General features: G+C 37.4%; 1 protein-coding gene across 1 annotated transcript in view; it reads right to left on the bottom strand.

The window, feature by feature from the left end:
* Positions 1 to 23,099, bottom strand: part of GADL1 (glutamate decarboxylase like 1) — a 206,190-nt gene that overhangs the window by 152,045 nt on the left and 31,046 nt on the right. The window contains exons 3-6 of the mRNA XM_031940417.1: positions 19,899 to 20,025; positions 13,022 to 13,112; positions 9,831 to 9,937; positions 6,581 to 6,696 (exon numbers count right to left, since the gene is read on the bottom strand). Of these exons, the coding sequence (XP_031796277.1) occupies positions 6,581 to 6,696; positions 9,831 to 9,937; positions 13,022 to 13,112; positions 19,899 to 20,025 (441 nt within the window). The remainder of the gene's footprint in view (positions 1 to 6,580; positions 6,697 to 9,830; positions 9,938 to 13,021; positions 13,113 to 19,898; positions 20,026 to 23,099) is intronic.

Below are 23,099 nucleotides of genomic sequence, written 5' to 3' on the forward strand. Positions count from 1 at the left end.
GTAATGGTAAAGGAGCAAAATGTTCACATTTAAATAAATATAAAAGCATTCCTTATACTATACTACATCTCCCATCTCTAGACCTTTACATGGGTTGTTTTCATGCATGGAATTCTCTTCCCTAACCTCCATCACTGAAGAAAACATCCATTTGCCTTCAAGGCTCAGCATTAACGGCATCTTCTTAATGAAGCTTTCCCTCAGTGCCCTCTCATCCCCCAGCTGCCAGTGCTTTCTACCCAAATTGCCTCATTTCCGTTTTGTGCCTGTTTAAAGAAGGGAAACTTCTTGGGACAGGGACAGTTAAGCTGTTATCTCTATGCCCTTGAGCCCTCCTGATTCATACAGCTGATGTTGTTGACTGAAAAGTTCCTCTTAGAAAGAGTTTCAGAACATAACTGACTGTATGATTTCAATCCCACAAAGTCTCAGGTTGCCTGTTGACCCAGTTAGGAAAGTAGCAGTGTGGAAAATAGCAAACTGACCCAATAAGTACCAGCCCACAATGCAGGATCATGGAAAATAATAGGGGAAGTTGAAAACCTTCTCTATCGGAGGGCTTGAGTTGATTGAATAGACCCACTCATGCTCCTCCTTTCTTTACTATCTGGTTCTCCTGGAATTTAGCAATTCTTGGGCTCCATCAGGGTAGCCAAGTGTGAGTTTATGTGGCCAAATGGGTGATAACTGTAATAGTGAGAAGGATGAGTGGACCAAAGTGAAATTTTTAGCCTGAATACATTTTGTTGAGGAAGAAAAGGGAACAGAGTTTCAACTCAGTGGGAGAACTGAGATTTGGCCCACAGGTATCAACATGGGGGAGACATTGTTTCTCAAGACAGTCCTCTGGCTCTAAACTACATCTGATTCTACCTCCTCATTCTCAAGGTTCTGTTCCTAGATTGTCATCTTCCCCTCTCACCTCCTGAGATATGGGAAGGATCAGGTTTTATGCTACTGCACGGACGGTGACCCATACACCAGATTTTTGTCATCTATCGAAGACAGACTGTCCCCTGTCTCTTGCATCATGCTGCTGTGTCTAAAGATCCCTTTCTTACAAAGGGCACAGCTCAGATCACAAGCAACATCAGGGCACATGACAAAGATGGTTACCCAAGAGAGTTTTCCCTAATCTTGCCTTTCAGGTCTCCTCCCTTGAGTCACCTTCTCATAAGAATCAAGGGACAGTAATATGAGATCTCGCTCAGTTTTGTATATGCCAAGAGATTTCATTCTTGCTCTCCCAAATCCTATGTCATTTTCCCTAAAAACAATACAGGTTTACCTGAGTTCCTAATTATAATTCTAAATGAGAAAATAAACATATTAAAATAATAATAAAATAACCAATTTTCAAAGCTGTTCTCTCAAAATGACATTCTTGAGAAAACTGGGTCTATTACCTCTCTGTTTTCTGACTCTCTCCTGCTAGCAAGAGGAACAAAGCCCCTTTTCTGCCTTTCTTTGCATTTAGTCTTCTCTTGAGATACAAAAGTCAGTTAGCCATGTTTCATAATGGCGTAGTGCTCCAATTTCCTTTCACTCTGTTGAAACTTACTAGCACCACCTTTGTCCCTGAGCTTTCCCAGGCATATCCTTTATTCTCCCTTTCAATGGAGTTGTCTTTCCTTTTCTAGAGTTATATTTCTAGGAGAGCTTAGGCAAGGTTTAAATACAATGAAGAATAGAAAGGGAAAGGGAATAAAGCTCAGCCATTAGCATATATCCCACTTAGGATGGCTTTCTCAAATTTGAAAACACCTGTCCAAATGCTGAAACAGATTCTTAACCTTTTTGGTGTCATGGACTTCCTTTCGCAGACTGATGAAACCAAATGACTCTTTCTTAGAAAAAATGTTTGTTGCTGAAGGAAATGTTACAATTTCAATTTGAGGTAAGAGAAAATAAAAATGTGTTTGTTTCTATCCAAGTACAAGGATCCTCTCAAATCTATCCATAGATACCTTGGAGGTCAAGGGACCTTTGGCTAAGAATTCTTATTTTAAAGATTTTGCTAGTTGCTCTTGATTCTGATCTTGCCCCAGTCCACCAATTAGGGGAGAACATGGTTATTAGAAAGGGGAAAGACTCCTGAGAAAAAATCTAAAGGAAAGAGGAGCATCTTCGTTCAAATACACCAAGTTTCTATGTGCATCTTCTTGGGAAGCAACTTATATTTTCTTTGTTTTGTCACTGAAGGAAGACCCCATGGAGAAGCCCTTATTGCAATCTAAAACCAATTTCAGAAACCCAGGCCAAGTGGTCTAGTGAGCAGCTGCTCTAAGCTCTCCTTTGCCCTTCCTTATATGGCATGGAACTAACCAAAAGCAAAGGTCAGAATCTTCTCAGGAGATCAAGCTGAGAGAGCTGGTTCTTAGTGGTAATCTCCTATTGGGCAACTTCTCCTTTTCCAAAGTAGTTTTTGGTTATAAAAGAAAATAACTGAGAGAGATGATAAAGTGGCCTTTAGAGTGAGTTTAAGTTGTTGGGTTACTATTTTCTTCATTTACTTGACCATGACCTAGATAACCTTCACAAGGGGGGCTGGGTCAGGAAGAAAAACAAAGGCAAGAAAAAATTCCATAGGAGAGAGTAGAAGAGAATTTTAAGAAATCAGTCCCCCTTTCTCTGGGAGAGACTAAGCTTTAGTCATCCCAGGCAAAGTTTTCCCCTCTTAATATCACAGAATCCAAAGTTGGAAGATTCTCTCTTCCAAGGTTTATTTTGGAGGAATGAGTTTTTAAAAATATTTTCAAAGCTATTTCAGTATAATTTGTTTCCTTTGTAATACTATGTATTAAAAATATTATTCTGGGAAGGGGTTCATAGGTTGCATCAGACTTCCAAAAAGGAGTCCATGACGCATAAAAATCCTTGACCCAGCTCAACCCCCTCATTTCTACAGATGAGGAAACTGAGACTGGGGAAGATTAGTGATTTGTTTAAGGTCACACAGAGAAAGAGAACAGGAAAAATTTGAACCCAGGCCTTTCAACTATAACGCCTCCAGAACTCCATGTCATTAGTTATCATCCATTTTTCTTCCTCTAAGTCACTCCACCCAGATAGATCACCCAATCTAGTTTCTGGCAGTAATTACAAACCAGTCCCAAGGTCACCATCCTTTCTTTCGCAAAAACTGCAGAGCTTGGTTCATGGTCTTCCTCTCTACTCCAACCACTGCCCTTATACTTAAGCACTTCAATATGCATATTGGTGTCATGTCAAGAAAGGCAAGGTGGCATTTGCATCCATAAGACCTGGGTTTGAATCCCACTTTAGATACTGACAAGTTATTTAACCTCTCCTGGCCTCAGTTTCTCATCCAAAAAATGAATGGGTTGTAATAGATGTCCTCTATGCCTTCTTCTAGGTTTAAAGCAATGGCCCTATGAGTCTATGCTCAAATAACCTGGATCTTCAGTTCACCAAGTTCCTCATTTCCCATGACCTTCACCTTCACTCCACTTCAGCCACATATAGAGATGGTCATCCTTTGATCTTGACATAAGTGTTTCACTTTCAGGTTCAAGATTCTGAAATTCCTCTAAACATAACCTCTCTATGCTTCTATAGTTCCTCTAAGTCTCACTCCTCCAAAGCTCACTTATTTATTATCTTTATTATCGTGACACCTATTTACTCCATTCCTCAGCCTTCTCTAAGACCATCATCCCTTCCCTGACTTTATTTTCCTTCCCTCCCCATCTTGATTCCATTGTTAAATCAGTTCAATTATACACTGTCTTCTCTACTCAAATCTCTTGCCACCTTATCTAATCAGCACTGATGCTTGGCCAAACTTGAAGTTACTCCCCCCATCCATCTTTTCTGCTCTTACTTGGGTGCTACTCAATGGTGTTGGAATAAGTTCCATAACCATACTGACTCTGGGCCCACTATAAATTTATCTTTTTTTAAATTTTACTTGAACCTTCACTGTAGCAAGATAATCCTTGTATTCCTCCCTAATTGACTCTCACCCACAGTGACTGCTCCAAATCTACTCTTCCTTTCTTGACATTTCCAAACCATTCTCTCCTATTTTTATAGCAGAAAATCTTACTTGATATCTCACTGACTAAAAACGGGCCATTTGTCATGAACTCATTCTCTACAGCTTTTCTTCATCTAAAAAAGAGATTCTCTATCATTCTCTCATCTTTCTTCTTATGTTTTATGAAGAGATAGTCTTTTCCCTCATGTCCTTGATATTGTCCCCTCTTACTTTTTCTAGCAACTTCCCCCTCTACTCATTCCCTCCTCTCTCTAATTTTTAGTTTGTCCTCCTTCCCTTTCATGTATAAATGTGCCCAAGTAACCATTTTTTTTTAAAGTCTCATCTGATGGTACTTATCTCCTCAGGCTATAACTCCTCTCCATTTCATGCCAAATTTCAAGGATAGAGCTGTCTCATTATTTCTAGCTCTTCTTCTCTTATTTACATCTCACGCTCTTGCAATCTGGTTTCCAACATTAGTTAATTGGAACTACATTCTCCAAAGTGCCAGTGGAACATTTATGGGTGATAGCAAGATCAAAGTGATAACCATCCCTTGGACATGACTGAAACAGAGGGAAAGTGAAGGTCATGGGAGGTGAGGAACTTGATTAAGAGTGATCTTGTAATTGCCAATTCTGCTAGCCCCCTTTAATCTTCATCTTTTTTGTTACTGTTGGCCATCCCCTCTTCCTAAGAACTCTCTACTTCCTGGGTTTTCTCTGTAGATTCTCTTCTTGCTTTCCTCCTTCCTGCCCTGCTACTCAATCTCAGTCTCTTTTTTTTTGGATTGACATCCATATCCTGCTTTCTAAGGATGGGTTAAACCTGGGTTTAACCTGGGCCCTCTTCTTTTTTCTTTCAGGAATCTATTCAGCTCTCAATACTTCAACCATTATTTCTAGGCAGATATCTCCTAGATCTGTAATATATATCCAGCCCTAATCTTACCAAAGCTCTGAGTCTCATCTTCAGGTGTCTATTGGATATATTAAATTCAAAATGTAAAAAATAGAACTCGTTATCTTTATTCTCAAGCTCTCACCTCTTCCTAGCTTCTGTTTCTGTTGAAGGCATCATTATCTTTCCAATCTCCCAAGTTCACAATTTAGGAGCAATCTCTGACTCTTCACTCACTCCCACATCTACATCTATTCTCTTTTTAAAATCTTGTCATTACTATTTTCATACCACTCCTGTCCATTGTCTTCTCTCCACTCACACCATCTTAGTCTAGACTTTCAGCTTCTCTTGTCTGTCATTGTAATAGCTTCCTAATTTATATTTCTGCCTATGGTTTCTCCCTTCTCTGATCCATCTTCATATAATTGCCATAGCTGCCAAACTGCTATTTTTAAAGGCTCGTATCTCATTACTCATTACTCTGTTCAAGAAACTCTTGGGGCTTCCTCTGGCTTCTAGGATGACAATCTGCTCTGTATGGCAATTAAAGTCCTTCATAATCAGACTTCGGTCTACTTATTGCCTATTGCATAGTTTTTTTTTTTTTTTCTTGGACACACAGTGTATGTCAATCAAATTGCTCCATTTGCTGTTCCTACACAACATTTAATTTCCCACCTCTATACTTTTGCAGGCTGTCCCATAGACCTAGAATGCTCTCCTTCCTCAACTCTATTAAAAAGAAGCTCTATATTCCTTAAAGACTCAGCTCAAGTTTCACTTTTTATTCCCTTACTAGCTATAAACATGCCTTCCCATGGAAAAATCACCCTGTATTTATTGTTTTTTAAATTTGTATTTATCTAGCTGTGTTTACATTGTTTTCCTTCCCAATAGAATATAAGTTCATTGAAGGCAAGCCCTCTTTTGGGTTCATTTTTGAATTTCCATTACCTAGCATACAGAGGATATTTAATAAATACACATTGAGTGGATGGATGAGTACACATCCTTCCTAATAATTGGATTATTTTCATTCCAATTCTCTGGAGAAGGGCTTAAGCTCAAAATCAGAGTTGTCCACATCAGACAGGTGCTGCCATTTGTATTTGCTACAGAGTCTATTAATCCCCAAGGGAACCTGGGAAGATGAGCAGCACAGCCTGAATGTGTCACCACAAATTCTAACCTCAGTCATCTGAAATCCCATTAATAAGATGCTTAAGGAAGACACTGCCCTGAGAGAGAATGTGCTATCTTTTAAATTAAATTTTTCCTTTTCTTGAAAGAGAATTTTATAGATTAGAACACTTCAAATAAAGGTGATGCACAGCATTCATAAGTGTGTGTGTGTGTGTGTGTGTGTGTGTGTTTGTGTGTGTGTGTGGTACCCATGCAAATTCAGGGTTTTTTGGGAGAAGGGATTGAGTTAACTATTAAAATTCTTTCTATACCTCATGTTGATAGAAAGAGTGATTCTATCACCTCTTGTTATTTTGGTCATCAGTTATTAACACACAGCTACAATAAATCATATAGTATATAGAGCAATATAGTATAACATTATTATATAAAGTCAATAGTATTAACAATAATCATATAGCATTAAAATCAACCAACACTACTGAATCAGACTTTTAAAAAATAGTCTTGGTCTCAAAGCAATTACTTTACCTCTGATGATGTGAAAAGAACTAGTCTGGGCAACCCAAAGAGTCCCTTTTCCTTAATCTCAGGATAGTATTTGTATCTTGCCAAATTCATGGCGTACATATTGGACACAGAGCCACCTGTTGAAACAAAGTGAAAAGACATCTTTGAAGCATCTTTCCTGACATCCAGCTTTTTAGCTGCCAGCACATTTTCACCTTGGAAATAACCCCATGAATTATCATTTAAGAGGATTGTAGCCAGGGTCCCAAGAGACCTGGCTTAGGACCTAGGTTCTCTACAGGCTACAAATTCTCCACTTAATTGTCATTTTAATGGCCAACAACAGAGGTAACGAAGTATTGCCTCCTCACTCCAAAGTTTTCTTGACCTCTGAAAAGTTTCCCTTGTATGGTGCAAACCCTTTTCTTTTTTAAATATTGTGTCCAATCACTTGTAAATGTTTTTAACATTCATTTTTGAAAATTTGAGTTCCAAATTGTCTACCCCTCTTTCTCTTTTTCTCCCTCATTGAGAAGACAAACAATTTAATATAGGTTATACATGTGAGGTCATGCAAAATATAATTCCATATTAGTCATATTGTGAAAGAAAACATACCAAAAAGAAAAATAAAGGAAGTAAAACAGAAGTATGCTTCTGTCTGCATTCAAACTCTGTTTTTCTTTCTCTGGAGTTGGAAAAACTTTTTATTTCATCATCAGTACTTTGCAATCATCTTAGATCATTTTATTGCTGGGAATGGCTAAATCGGTTACAGATGATCATCCATACAATACTGCTGTTATTGTGCACAATGTTCTCCTGGTTCTGCTCATTTCACTTCACATAAGTTCATGTTAAGTCTTAGCAAGTTTTTCAGAATCCATTCTGCTCATCATTTCTTATAGCACAATAGTATTCCATTACAATCATACACCACAACTTGTTCAATCATTTCCCAATCGATCCCAACTGAGGCCATTCCCTCAATTTCTGATTCTTTTCCATCACAAAAAAATAGTTACAATAAATATTTTTCCCAGTTTGGGGAGATCTCTTTGGGATAAAGACCTAGTAGTTTTTCTTGCTGGATCGAAATATATGTATAAATTTATAGCCCCTTTGGCTATAGTTCCAAATTTGCTCTCAAAATGACTAGACCAGTTCACAACTCTAACAGTACAATAGTGTCCTGTTTTACCCATATGCCCTCCAATATTTATCATTTTTTGTCATCTTAGTCAAGCTGATAGGTATGAGGTAGGACCTCAGAGTCATTTTAATTTGCATTCTCTAATTCATGGTGACTTAGAACATTTTATATGACCATAGGTAGCTTTGATTTCTTTATCCCAAAAAATGACCTGTCTTTGACAATTTACCAATTGGAGAATGACTTGCATTCATATAAATTTGACTTATTTCTCTGCATTTTACTCTTTTCTGCTTTCTTTCCAATCTTGATTGCATTGCTTTTATTTGTCCAAAAAAATCCATTAATATAATTAAAATAATCTCTATAATGCTCCTTATTTCTTGTTTAGTCAAAAAAACATTTCTTTACCTAATCCATTTGCAAACAGACTCATTTCTATGCAGTGCATGTAAACTTAGTGAATGGATGAGTCAGAGTCTCAATGGATGAGTCTCTCTTCCATTGTATTTATATACATGTATATGTATACAATATAGATTGATAAAGTAAATATCCACTTAAAAAAAAAACTCAGTGATTTCATGGAGAGAGTAGACTCTTGGTGGGGAAGTTTTTTTCCAATAATACAACAACTATTAGTGTGAGAAAATTGCCTGGGCTACTCATCAGGTAAAAGATTTATAAGAGTCAGTGTTTTTTAAGTAGGAGTTGAACAGATTTTAACTCAAGACTAAAGGTTCAATCAATACACTGCTTCTATTAGTGGCCTCATTTGTAAAGTAGTGATAATAATACTCATTCTATCTTTCTCATATGGTTCTTTAGGTGTTATGGGCCAGAACTCGAAACAAGGTGCTAAGTAAATGGAATTGAGGCGACAATGGTTAAATCTAGTTTAGCATTGATTTAATCCTACAACAAATAATGGTTTCCTAGTGATATAATGATTGGTGTGTACTCAGTGTGGAACATATAAGGAGGAGCTGTCAGGCCAGAAAGGAGAAGCCCACTAGAAGCTCTCAGAGGAGGAGACAGATTCATCCCATCTTCTACCTTTGTTCTGGCTGGAGGCTGAAGCGGGCAGAGGCAAAGGACTAGCGGCAGGAGCCCTCGGAACCAAGGAGAGAGATAAGCCTCTAAGAAAACTAGCCAAGCCCCAAGTGAAGGAGACAAGACTTTGGAGGAAACAATAAATGATTTGGACTTTAATTCCTGGCTGTATTCAGGGTGATTACACTGAACTGAAACTAAGGCTGCTCCCAGAAGCCCCCCAAGAAACCTGCTCCCTGAGAACATTATATTTTAGAGAAGAACATTACATTTAGGGACCTAATTGGTGTCAATTTAATTGACTTGACCAATCATACTGCTAGTATCTGAAGCCAGATTTGAATTCAGATTCCTGACTGCAAGCAGTGCTCCTAGCCATCTATGTGTTTTGAATCCCAGCTTTTCCTTTCCCTAGGGAGCTACCTCAGGTTCAGAGAATTTGTCACTTACCAGAATCACACAGTGTGTTAGATATTTAAAATATGAACCTCATATCCTGACTGATGAGTGTCTCACATGGGCAACTTTATCTGAGCTATTTCCAGACAGGCTTCTCCCAGCCATCTCTTCTCCCTTTTGCTTCAATCTCGTTTTTCAAATGATTGAACCTAGAAAGAATATTTCAATCCACTCCCTTATAGCTTGACTTCTTACATCTGTAATTTTCCAAATTCAAATGTCTCTATGTGTTGTCTCCTCCAGTTAGAAATGACCTCTTCACTTTTGTACCTGTCTCCTCATCACTTAGCACAGGACTTGGCACATTGTAAATAGGTTTTCCCTCATGTGTCCATCCATACAAGAGTTGAAGATGAGAGATGCATCACCAACAACTCTTGAGAAGACAGAATGGATTTCATTCCATGGGGCTACATGCATGAAAGCACACACAGCTGTCAATTTCAGGAAAACCATGAGATCAGTCTTTGCCAAACAGCATCATTAACATTCAGTGTTTTGCATCAATGCCCAGTACATGAAATTTTGTTTTTAATGTAAAAGATGGGAGTGATGTATTCTTAAAATGTCGGGAAAGGAAAAAAGGCAAAAACCCTTATCTCTTACCTGGGTTAAAAATGCCATCCCCTTCTTTCCAGCCAATGAATTCGATCATCTTCTTCAGAACAGCTTCTTCCACTAACAGAAACACTGGGGACACCTCATAGGTATAACTAGACAGATATAAAAGAAATGTCAGTTCTAGAAGTACAATCCAAATGTCTCTCTGTCTTCTCAGCAACACGTACACACAGTCCTGTAGGCAGTAGCTTCAGCAACTCAATCAAGCACCAACAGTTACATGCTGTTTTTTCAGCAGAAAAAGGCAAGGTTGGATTTACTGGTTGGTGTGGTTCTCAGGAAATTTCCCCATCATGGTATGGAAATATATGGGCAAAGAAGGTATTATTTACAGGTAGATAAATACTAATAGCCAATGAACAAAGAAAATTTGGAGGTTTGAGTTATGGGTCCTTTGTGATAGAAAATAGGAAAATAAGATTATATAGTTCAAAGCTAGAAAGTCTTCTGTTGTTTTTTTTTGTTCTATTCTCTCTTTACACACAAACATACACACATATACACAGAGGAAGAAACAAGAACAGGAGGAATTGCTGGCACTTGAAACTAAACCAATGACTGCTTTATTCTGTAAAATGAGACCCTCATGAAAGGATTTTTTCTATGACAAAGTCATTCTTCCAGAGGGCTATCAGTCCAGTGGTCAACTCTCATGAGTTTATCTTCCTCCCAAAATAAAACAAAACCCAAATGAGCACCTCGATGACCAGCTTCATGGCAGTAAGGGTTCAGCTCAACTGGCCTTCAGGTCCCCCCCACACACAGAACATCCCTGAGCTATTTCTAAAACTCTTTCTAACAGCTTATAAAAGGAGGTAAAATACAGCAGGTCTCAGAAGTCAGTAGTCAAACTCCTCTATTTTATAGATGAGGAAAACAGCCTCATAAAGGTCATGGAATCATGGACCTAGAATTGTAAAGGACTCCAAGACTCAATTATAGTCCAAACCTTTGTTTTCCAATGAGGAAACTGAGGACTTATGAGATTGGTGACTTGTCCAATGTCAGCCTAGCAATGTCAGAAGTCAGATCTAGAAATGTAAGTCAATAAATTAAATTAAAGCACACTTAAAATATATCATCTCAGAGATAAGAACAAAACTATGTCACCAACTTTATATTATGGAAATTCTGACTGCAGCATATTCAGAAATAGTAATACTGGCAGTGTAATGAGGACATTAGTGATTAGTGATGCTTATGAGGAAAGTGAAAATTCACTCAGAGATTTCATTTTTGTGGATACAGGTATGTAGACATTTGCCTAATGTGTGTGTGTGTGTGTGTGCATGAGTGTGTGTGTATATTGTGTAAGAGTCTTTTAGTTTGCTTGTTTGTTTAGAAGAAAATGGACAGTTCACAGTGTCTTATTTTGAGAGATCTGGTGCTATATGGATTGGCTAGAGTATACTATCAGGAAGAGTCAAGAAAACCTACATTCAAATTCTGCCTCAAATCCTTCCTAATTTCAAATCAACTAACTTCCTTGAGTCTTCATTTCCTCATCTGCAAAATGGGAATGAATATTTCCAAATATCCAAATATATTCAAAGCTCACAAAGTTTTGTGAGGTTGCTAATGATATTGATAAGGTTTAGGTTTTGGGGTTCCCTTTAGTGGGGAACCAAATGATAAGGTCTGGATTTAGGGAACCAAAAGGAGATTAGGGTTTCTGGTGGTCAGGTTGTTAAATGATAAGGTCTAGTGGCAGGTTCAGGGTTCAGGGAACCAAATGGAGAAGTTTGGCTCCCCAGCACCCCCTTGGGATTCGGGTAGGGAGTTTTGGGAAACTCCCTTCTGGTGGCGCAGAGATTCTCTGTAAAGAATTTTACAGACCTGAAAATCTAGATTGATAAAAGAGGTTTATTATGGGGATTGGGAAGTAGGGTTAGAAATCCTGACAGAGGCATAAGGTCTCGTTAGGGAAATAGTTGAGGATAAAGAGAGGGTAACACTGGAAAAGAATATTATTCCAGCAGGCAGAGGTTTCCATGACATAACCTAGCATGGCATAGCAAGGCATGTTTGGAACCTCTGCAAAGAGGATTTTAGTTTGGCTGCCAGCTGAAGGGGGATCGTGGGTGGAGTCCCAAGTTGGGTTTCATCTTGAGCTGGAATTCAATGAGTTTCTTCAATTCAATAGGATTGGAATTCCTTTTGCTAGATAACAATGAAACTGTCTTTGTTTGCTTTCTTTTGGGCAGGGTCCCTCACTGAAGCAGAGTTGAAGGAGATTTTCTCCTTCAAGGATTTTTAGACTCTCAGGAGTCCCTTCTTCAATATCGTATATATGAAGTAATTTACAAAATTTAAAGTGGAATATTAAGTACAAGTTATTATTATTATCTGCTAGTACAAACAAAAAGATGGGTATGAAGAGAGCTGACAATAGAAAATTCATTATGGCTTCCCCACATTCTATCACTCAAAAGACCATAGTACTTAACTAAGACTTAAGAACCTTTAAAAATTTCCAATGCTAAGTCAAAAAGCTATTGTTGAGTATCTCCACTTGTGTCTGACTCTTTGTGAAACCATTTGGGTTTTTCTTGGTAAAGAAACTGGAGCGATTTGCCATTTCTTTCTCCAGTTCATTTTATCGATGAAGGAACTGAAGCAAACAGGGTAAAGTAACTTGCCTAAGATCACACACCTAGGATCTGAGGCCAGAATTGAACTAGGGTAGATGAGTCTTCCTGGTATCCAGTGTAGCACCACCTAGTTGCCTAAGTCAGAAAGACCACTGTTCGTGTGTGTGTGTGTGTGTGTGTGTGTGTGTGTGTACTCATTGTGTGCCCATGGGCAAGTGTTTTTTTGTTTTGTTTTGTTTTTTTTAATCTCTCAGTTCCTTACTTTCTTCGTGTGTACAATGGGGTTGGGGATGGAACTCAATGGTCTCTAAGATCCCTTTCATGTTCAGAGCTATGACTTTATGAAGTTTCCTCAGTATCCACTGGAGGGATCCATGGAGGGAGTTTCCATATCATGAGTCCCTATCAGGGAAATCATAGATCTGTGCCCTTCTTTATCCCTCTAAAAATGAACATGTGAAGATCAGCAATTATGACTCACTTAGGACAGAAATGGAACCATACACACACATTCAGCAAACGCTCCAAATATCTGAATGGAAAGAAATCCACCTCATCACCCAATTCCAGAAGAACTTCACTTACACACTTGGGTTCAAAGCCTCTGTGATGAAGCGAGCAACCAGGGAATAGTAATCAAGGCCAGCATACAGCTGATTGAAGAATCTTGGGTGATCTGTTGATTCAAACACAAGTCATTTTTAATTCACAAATTATGAATTTTAATTCAATATGCATGCAGAGGAAGAGAGAAGTTTCTCTCTTCTCCTTTCTCAGACAGTTTTCCTGGAAGAGGCAAATTGCCCTCAGGCAAACAGGCAATTCAAGCAGGAACTTTCAGCTCATTTCTGGAGAAAACATCCGCCTCCCACTTTTGTTATTGTTATGTTCATTTTATTCTATTAGAAACTTCCCTTTGATTGTGAGAAGCTTTCCCTCCAACTGGAGAAACTTATTCTCAACATGAACCCTAGATTTTAATCTTATGAACAGACATCAACAATGTTACCCCGCAGGGTTTTATGAGGGACAGGCAATGAGGAGTTGCTCTCATATTCCACAAATTTCTGTTCATTAGAAAGTCAGTTAATCATGTTTAATATGTATTGGTCTATCTGCCATCTAGGGAAGGGGGTGGAGGGAAGGACGGGAAAAATTGGAACAAAGGGTTTTGCAGTTGTCAATGCTGAAAAATTACCCATGCATATATCTTGTAAATAAAAGGCTATAATAAAAAAAAAATTCCCCATGCATGTTTTGTCAATAAAAAGCTATAATAATTTTTTTAAATCATTAATAAAAAGCATCAATGGCTTGTAAACAGGCACACCCTGCCTCGGATATATTCCAGTTGTTGTCCATGATTTCTCTAAGCCTCAGTTTTCTTATCTGTTCAATGGCAAAAAAACAACAGGGACAGTAATTATCTCTCAAGGTTGCTGTGAAAATGAAGCAAGATAAAGCATATAAAGATCATGCATTTAAACCTGCAAGGAAGCTTGAAGGCCATCAAGTCCAGCCCCTAATTTTGTAGATGAGGTCACTGAGTTGTGACTTGGCCATGGTCACATAACTAGTAAGAATCTGAGACAAGATTTGTGCCCAGGAATTTAGAAAATACAAAGCACTAAAAAACCGTTACTATTATTATAAATCTTCATAAATCACTCTCGCCATATTCAGATTCCATTAGTTGATTAGAGGAAGAATTTTTCCACAAATTATTTTAATAGTCTATTTCTTTTTTGATTGTCACTTTTGGGGGGATTTGCATGTTTCAATGGCATAAATTTTAATAATGGATTCCAAGAATTAAAAATTAGGAAGGAGGCCTGTAAGAACACTCTGCTTAAGCACTCTGTGTTTCCATATGAAACAGAATGTCCAGTGAGTTGATTAATAATAAATATTAAGTAGCAGTAATATCAATGGTATTATTATTATTATGTGTCATTCTTGGCAAATCACTCATATATTTTTCAAATGAGACCACATAACTGACAATATCAATCAATAAACATTTATTAAACACTTAAATGCCTGCTATACCAAAATAAATCATTGTCTTCAAAGCCATACTTGTGATGGTTGTTGGACCAATGACATCGTGAGGATGATGTCTTGCATTGCACATGAATAGAGGCAGGGCTGCCTCATTTTCCCTTCCATAGTTGTTGAAGTCCAATGGCAAGACCAAGGTCAAAACAACTCTAATATAAGCACAATTACTGAATATAGTTAAAATATCAATGAGAGATGCTAAACTTTCAAAAGTACAATGTACAAATGCATCTAGTACTGGCCATCATATTAGAGGAAGACCATTGAATACCTGGAGATGACCTAGAGGGTGTCCATGACGGTGAAGGGACTTCAATATAGAACCCATGAGGAATATTGGAGGAACTGAAGGGAAGGCCATCTAGTCAAGCCCTTCATTTTAATTGGGATGAGATGGAAGCTTAGTTAAATCAAGTGACCTCTTTGTGCAGACTAGCTTACATCTGACTGGGAGATCTTTCAGGGCAAAGACTGTTTTGCCTTTTTTGTATCCCTAGCACTTAATATGGTGCCTGACATATATTAACTGCTTAATAAATGCTTTTTGGCTGACTGCTTGATATTAGACTGGAAAAAGAGAGACTGTAAGCTTTTTGATGGTAGAAACTTTCATTTATGAAAGTTATTCACCATACCTGGACTATAGGAGGCAAGTTAACAAAGTAAGTCAATAGCATTTATTTGGTGTTTACTGGATACCCGACACTAAGCTAAGCACTTAATAAATGGTTGTTGATTGATTTAGAGGAGAACAATGTAAATTCCCCTAATAGAATCAATGAACAAAGCATTTGTTAATCACTTGATATATATTAGGCACCACGGTTAATCCTAGGGACATAAAGACAAAGAAATGGCCAATCCCAGGGAAGGAATTTCTTTCCTTGTGTCTTTGTGCTCTGGAGTGTAGCAGATTCTCTGATTCCAAGTCCATTGTTTTTTCTCTTATTTTCCATTGCCTCTTATAATAAGCATTGCCAAGGTTCTTAGCTTTATCTTGGGAATGACTTTTCATATCCATAACTTATAGGACATTTGGTTTCATGTGTAAGTATGGAATGTCAAAGAACAACTAACATTTTCCGATTTGGGGATCCATAGGTAGTCATTTCAATGTATGATTCCAATCACAAATTAGTATTCTCTCCATCAGACTTTCTTTTTTGAAACCAGCCCCTCCCCGATAAATGATAACTAAAATAAAAAATGACTATGAAAGTAGGACATGAAAACTTCTTCCTCTGATCCACCAATGGAATCTGGGCATGGCTAGGAGCCATGATTGCACAAAGAATTTTTAGAGTTCTCCATGTTAATTTATGAGTGATTTCCATAGCAACAGCATGGAACAAGTCCAGTAAACTAAGAATCCCTGACATTAAATGTCATTCCACCCCTTCTGACACAGACCATAATAATAAGATATGTATCTCTGCTTCCGAAATGCTAACGGGGCTTTTGATAAATACACCAGCCTTTCCCAAGGGGATACAATCCAATTATTTTTAGCTGTAATTTGATTAGATTCTTTCCACTAAATTTAATTCAGTGTCAGAATTCATGTGACATCAAGCTAGGTTGGTCCTAAGCAATGGATTAACTTTTTACTGCATTTAAAAATCCGTATCTTTCATTTTAAGTGATTTTTTTTCTCCTTTTGAAATTTGGGAGCTCAGTATATGCCCAGATTTTATGTTTGCAGTCAGTTAAGGGGAGGAAAAAACCACTTTATCACATAGGCATAAAAATGTGGGATCCATATAATCCAAACTTAATCTATATAAAGTCAGAAGGTCAATACATTAATCAACAAACATTTATCAAGTATCAAAGTACCAGACACTGTGCTAGATGTTAAGGATATAAGTAAAAAGAGTAAAACAGTTCTTGCTTACATTCTAATAGGGGAGATGTTCAAATGAACATACACACACACACACACACATATATGTGGATATATATACATATGCAAATATATGCATATTTATGTGTGTATATTAAAGTGACTAAATACAAATAAAGACAAACACAAGGTGGTTTTAGGAAGAAGACTAGCAGCTGTGTCTCAAAGACAAAGTCCCTCAAAATGAGACTCCATGAAGTGAAGGAAAGAGAGGCTGCATTCCAGCCATATACAGAGATGGATAACAGAGGGACATGTGTGAGGAATAGAAAAAAAAAATAAAATTTGACTAGATTGTGGAGGACAGGAGGAAGAGTAATGTCCAAAGAGATTGGAAAGATAGGTTGGGACCAGAGAGTGAAGAATTTCAAAAGATAAACAAAGGATTTATACTTTATTCTTATTCTAGGTAATCATGCAAGTAATTTTAAAATGTTGTCTCAGTTTCTTTATTTGTAAAATGACCTGGAGAAGGAAATGACAAATCACTTTAGTATCTTTGCTGAGAAAATCCCAAATGGAATTACAATGTGTTGAACACAACTGTACAACAACAAGGCTGGGGAGCACTGGGAAACCATTTGAATTTATTGAAACAGTGACTTCATCTGAACTGCACTTGAGAAAATGCATTTTGGTTACTGTGTATAGGATAGACTGGAATGGAGAGCGAAAGGGAGAGTTAAGAACAGAAACCAATTATAGTAATTCTAGTGAGAGATAATGAGGACTTGAACTAAAGTGGAAAGTCTGTGAGAAATGAGAAGAGGCCTTGGGCCTATATACAGAATTGACTCTAATTTATAAGAAATCAAGCCATTCTCCAATTGATAAATGGTCAAAGGGTATGAACAGACAATTTTCAGATGATGAAATTGAAACTATTACCACTCATATGAAAGTGTTCCAAATCTCTATTGATCAGAGAAATGCAAATTAAGACAACTCTGAGATATCACTACACACCTATTGGCTAAGATGACAGGAAAAAATAATGATGATTGTTGGAGGGGATGCGGGAAAACTGGGACACTGATGCATTGTTGGTGGAGTTGTGAATGAATCCAACCATTCTGGAGAGCAATCTGAAATTATGCCCAAAAAGTTATCAAACTGTGCATACCCTTTGATCCAGCAATGTTTCTACTGGGCTTATACCCGAAAGAGATACTAAAGAAGGGAAAGGCACCTGTATGTGCCAAAATGTTTGTGGCAGCCCTGTTTGTAGTGTCTAGAAACTGGAAAATGAATGGATGCCCATCAATTGGAGAATGGTTGGGTAAATTGTGGTATATGAATGTTATGGAATATTATTGTTCTGTAAGAAATGATCAGCAGGATGAATACAGAGAGGATTGGAGAGACTTACATGAACTGATGCTAAGTGAAATGAGCAGAACCAGGAGATAATTATATACTTCAACAACGATATTGTATGAAGATATATTCTGATGGAAGTGGATTTCTTTGACAAAGAGAAGCTCTAACTCAGTTTCAATTGATCAATGATGGACAGAAGCAGCTACACCCAAAGAAAGAATACTGGGAAGTGAATGTAAACTGCTTGCATTTTTGTTTTTCTTCATGGGTTATTTCTACCTTTTGAATCCAATTTTCCCTGAGCAACAAGAGAACTGTTTGGTTCTGCACACATATATTGTATCTAGGATATACTGTGACATATTTAACATATATGGACTGCTTGCCATCTAGGGGAGGGGGTGGAGGGTGGGAGGGAAAAATCGGAACAGAAGTAAGTGCAAGGAATAATGTTGTAAAAAAATTACCCTGACATGGGTTCTGTCAATAAAAAGTTATTATAATAAAAAAAAAGGAAGGAAAAAAATGAAAAAAGAGAGAGAGAAGAGGTCTTGGATTCAAGACATATAATACAGATAGAAATGGTGAGATTTGAAAAAAAAAAGTTGGATATGTGGGTTGAGGGAGCATAAATAATTGAGCATAAAGCCAAGTTCATGAATTTAGAAGACTAAAAGGTTGATGGTGCTTGTATCTTGTATAAAAATGGGGAAGTTTAGAAGAGGAGAATGTGAATTTGATTTTGGACACATTAAATTTAATATGCTCTAAGATATCCAGTTCAACATATCTAGTAGGAATTAATGACATGGGAATAAAGCTTAAGGGAGAGATCTAGGAGTCATCTGCAAAGAGAAAACAGTTAAATCCAATGGAGCTGATGAATTTGCTACAAGAGTGAACATAAAGGGAGAATAAAAGAGGGAAGAGGGCAGAATGTTGGGGAACATCTACCACTAAGGGGCATTTATGGATGATAAATTAGAGAATAAAAAGAATCAACAGAATAATGTCATTAAAGAGGAGAGAAGAGAGAATATCCAAGAGGTGAAGAGTGGTTGACAGAGTCATAGGTTCCCAAATTTTGGGTGAGAAAGGAAATTTGTATTCATCATGTTTAACCCCATCATCTTATCAATGAGGTACTTGAGATTCAGAGCAGGAAAATAACTTGCCCCAAATCACACAGGTAGCAGAGCAGAAATTTAAATTCAGGGTCTTTGACTACAAAACCAAAACCAATGTTTCTTTACTTTAGACCATAATGTAAAAGTCGGCTATTTCACTGCAGGCCACTGCCAGTTATCTTGACTTTTGTCTAGCCACTGGACTTCTATGACTCTGGAAAAGAAAGTAAGCTTAAAACTTCAGGTAACTCTGTATCACTTAAATCCAATTCACTGGCAAGTCAAGACATCACCCATGATGTCATTGGTACCCTTTGAAAATGAAGAACATTTATCATCATGTGTTAATCATCCAAGAGCCAGAAGATACTGGGTATTTCTGCTGCTTCCAGCTTGTTAAGCTTTTTGTGCTTCTGATGGATCTTTTTTTTTTTTAAATTCAGATATGAGATATTGGTCAAAGCTATCCATCTTAACAATCAAAGAACTTGTAAGGAGACTTTAAAGGCACAACCTTTTACTAGTACTCATGAGTACTTTAGAGAGCCATCCTATAGAATTTTTAGTTCTTGCTAAAATTCACATGACCAACATGGAAACCTAAATTACATGGCAGATTTAAGCTGCTTACTTCTGAATACCGGATTGGGATAAAGAGGGAAAAGCTGTCATGGTAAATATTTTTAATAGGAACATTAAAAAGAGCTAGACACTGTAAAACTACAGTCCATTTCCAACCGCAGCCAGCCAATCAGCTACTTTGCTCTTAACTGAGAGCTTTTTTGCTTCACAGCAGATTTCTGCAAAAATCAATTGGTTTGGTCAGGGAGTCAACTTTGTTCAATCATCAAAAATAAAAATAAAAAAAATGCCAGCAACCGAAGCTACTTGACATCCCTAAAAACAACAGATCCGTTGTTTGTTTTAATTTCCATCTTTTCCAACGCATAAACCTAGTTTTAATCTGCTTTTCTCACTGACAACCCACTTCTAAGAGAACACGTTGCATTGTCACTGAGCTAGAGGTCAGGAGACAAATTAAGAGCCTTACTGGTTTTGACGCTGTATCGGATGACATCCTGGCAAAGTTTCAAGAGTCTCTGATGTGGTTCCCCAGTGTCCCTCATCTCCAGATCAAGCAGTTGCTTCAGCTGCTCCGGAGGCTGCCATTCACAAACCTAGAGACGGAAGGGGGATATAGGGAAGCATGCTATAAATACTGCATGAGGTCAAGAGAAAGCAGAGGAAATCAAACAGTGACATGGAAATCACATCCAGCAAGGCAGAGGGGAATCAGAAATGACTGAAAAAAAAGTGTTACATTTCACCAGCAGGCAGCTTGCTCAGCAAGGCCTTAGAAATATTAGACTTGCCAACACTCGTGGGCACATTTTAACAACCTCCAGTCAACCAAAAGAGCAGAGTCTTTTAGGTGCCCCTTACTTGACTGCCTAATGATAGTTATATCCTATATGGCTAGTCAAAGAAAAATATCTAATCTCCCCACCAAAATAGCTTTCAATTCAACAAGAAAAGAACTTGGGGGGAGAGGGAATAAATTGTGAACTGCCGATAGTCAGCTCCTTGCTGTTCCTCACATTCAGAATGCTATCTCTCACCTTTGGACATTCGAAAAGGCCATTATTCATGAAAAGAATATAGTCCCTCCTCAACACAACCTTTAAGAACTGATCTCTTCAAACATTGTATACAGTAATAACAATATTGTATGATGATCTATGAATAATTTAGCTATTCTCAGCAATACAATGATCCAAGATAATTCTTTAGAATTTATGAAAAAGGGCACTCTTCATCCCCAGAGGAAAAACCTGTAAATCATGACTATAGATCAAAGATACTTTTTCTTTACCTTCTTTATTTTTCTTTTTTTTTGTCTATTTTCTTCTACAGAATGAATTATATGGAAATGTGTTTTGCATGACTGCACATACATAACCTAAGTCAAATTGCTTGCCTTCTCACTGGGGGAAGGGAGGGTAGGTAACAGAGGGAGGGAGAGAATTTGGAACTCAAAATTTGCCAAAGAAGAGAATGCTAACATTGTCTTTACATGTAATGGGGAAAAATAAAACATTAAATAAAACTGACAATAAAATAATGATAAGAAAAAAAGAATCGATCTCTTTTTTCAAGGCTCAGTCAATGTACCCCTGTTAATTAAACCTTTTCTGATCCTCCCCTCTCAACAATACAAGAAAGTTGGGCCCTTGTTCAGGGATTGGATACAGCCAAAAAGGGCTGATGAAAATATATCTGCCTGGAGTTTTACAAATCCAAAGAAAAGGACATTGCAATAAAGAGCAAGGAGGACAGTGAAAGATATCTGGTACCCATCAAGCTGGGTGCCTTAGAAAGTAACAATAATGTCAGAAGAAAAACAGTTGTATACATGCCAAGAAACTCAGAGGAGACAAAATAAAAAAGAGGAGGGGGAAAACAGTAATAAAACCCATCAATTCAGATATCTGCATGCAAATGTGCAAAATGTGGGTAATAGAAAAGTGAATGAGAAAAGCAATGAAGAAAATTTTACCTCATTCAGAACTGGTGGGATGGAACCCATGGCTGGAAAATAACAATGAATGAGTAAGTCTTATTTTGCAAAAAAAGAACTGAATATGTAAAAATGGATGTAGATTGGCACCATTTATCTTCTCTAGCTATGTAAAGAATTCAGGAACCAGAAGTGGGATATCTGGGCAAAGATCAATGGAGGCCAAAGTGATATTGTCATTAGGGTATACTGTAGACAGTCAGATAAAGTAGAAATAGGCAACTTTGGGAAAGAGATCAGAAGTCTGCAGAGGGGGAGGAAGGGAAATAAAGATTTATCAAGCATCTAACAAGTGTCAGGCACTGTACTAAGCTCTTTACAAATATTATCTCATTTGTCTGGCATGGGGGCATGATGGCAGAATCTCAATTATGCAGACATCTGTTGGAGACTGTCTCCACCTAAAGAGGAGCAGCTAATGATTTCTTGATTTGTCTTAATGATAATTTCATCTTTCAAAAAATGAAAGAACCCAAAGTGACTAATGGGAGTCTGAATATGATTCACTTTAACAAGGAAGAACGATTTGCTTGGAGTAAATGATGGGAGTCTCCGGGACAAGTGACCATTGCATCTTAGAATTTGTAATCAAGAGGAAGAGGAAATATCTGTTGTGAACTCTTGATTGGGGGAGTGGGGAGAAGAATTAAAATCATCCAGTAAAAGGATAAAGAGAATCCTATTCTAAACTAAAATTCTACAGAAGAAGCAATCTCAGAAATTGATGGGAAGTTCTGAAAAATGAAATTCTGTGAAGATACAAAGAGAAACAGAATCCATTAAAGGAAGAAGTAAGAGTTGCCTAAAGAGACTAGTGTGGATGCACAAGGAACTCTTGAATAACTCTTTTAAAAAGTTATCTTTTAAATGTCGGGGTATACTGGGGGCATACAAAAACTCTCCCCAAGTTAACTTTTAAAAGACATGTATAGAGATTTAAAAGAAGAGATAGTAATGATGGATGAGTACAAAATGGAACACAAGCCAGAAGTCCTAAAGCTAATATTGAGCCAAAACTTCTAAGAATAGCTAGGGACAATGGAAAAGATTTCATTAGCTGTGCTAGGGAAAAGAGATGATAATGGAGGAGATAAGAACCATAATTAGGTTACATGGGATAGAAGAAACAGCAAAGAAAAGGTAGAGATGCTAATCTCTTATTTTGTTTCCATTTGATTCCATTTTGATCAGGAAAGGTTTCAACAACAACAACAACAACAACAAAAAAAAAGGATAATAGGATGATAATGAGACAGAAGACAGCACCCAGTTGCCCTGGATGAATTCTAATCAGGCAGTCCAGATATCCTTATGGGAGAAGGTCTGTCTGTACTCTAACATTTTTCAGCAATTATTTGGAAGAAGATATAAATAGCACACTTAATGAATTTTCAAATGACTTAGAGATAAGAGAAATAGTTAATATGTTAGAGATTCAAGAGCCAAAAACAACTCCACAAACTTGAACATGTGGGCCAAATATAACAAGATTACATTTACTCCTATTAAATTTCAAGTCTTAATAAACTTGGGTTCAAAAATATCAAATTTGCAAGGATAATATAGTTAGAGAGTATTTCATTAGAAAAAAATCTTGGGATTTTAGTGGATTTCAAGCTCAATTAGAGTCAACCATGTGACATGACTGCCAAAAAAATTAATGAAATATTGTTG

The sequence above is a fragment of the Sarcophilus harrisii genome, chromosome 5 (genome assembly GCF_902635505.1).
Source record: "Sarcophilus harrisii chromosome 5, mSarHar1.11, whole genome shotgun sequence".
Taxonomy (NCBI): domain Eukaryota; kingdom Metazoa; phylum Chordata; class Mammalia; order Dasyuromorphia; family Dasyuridae; genus Sarcophilus; species Sarcophilus harrisii.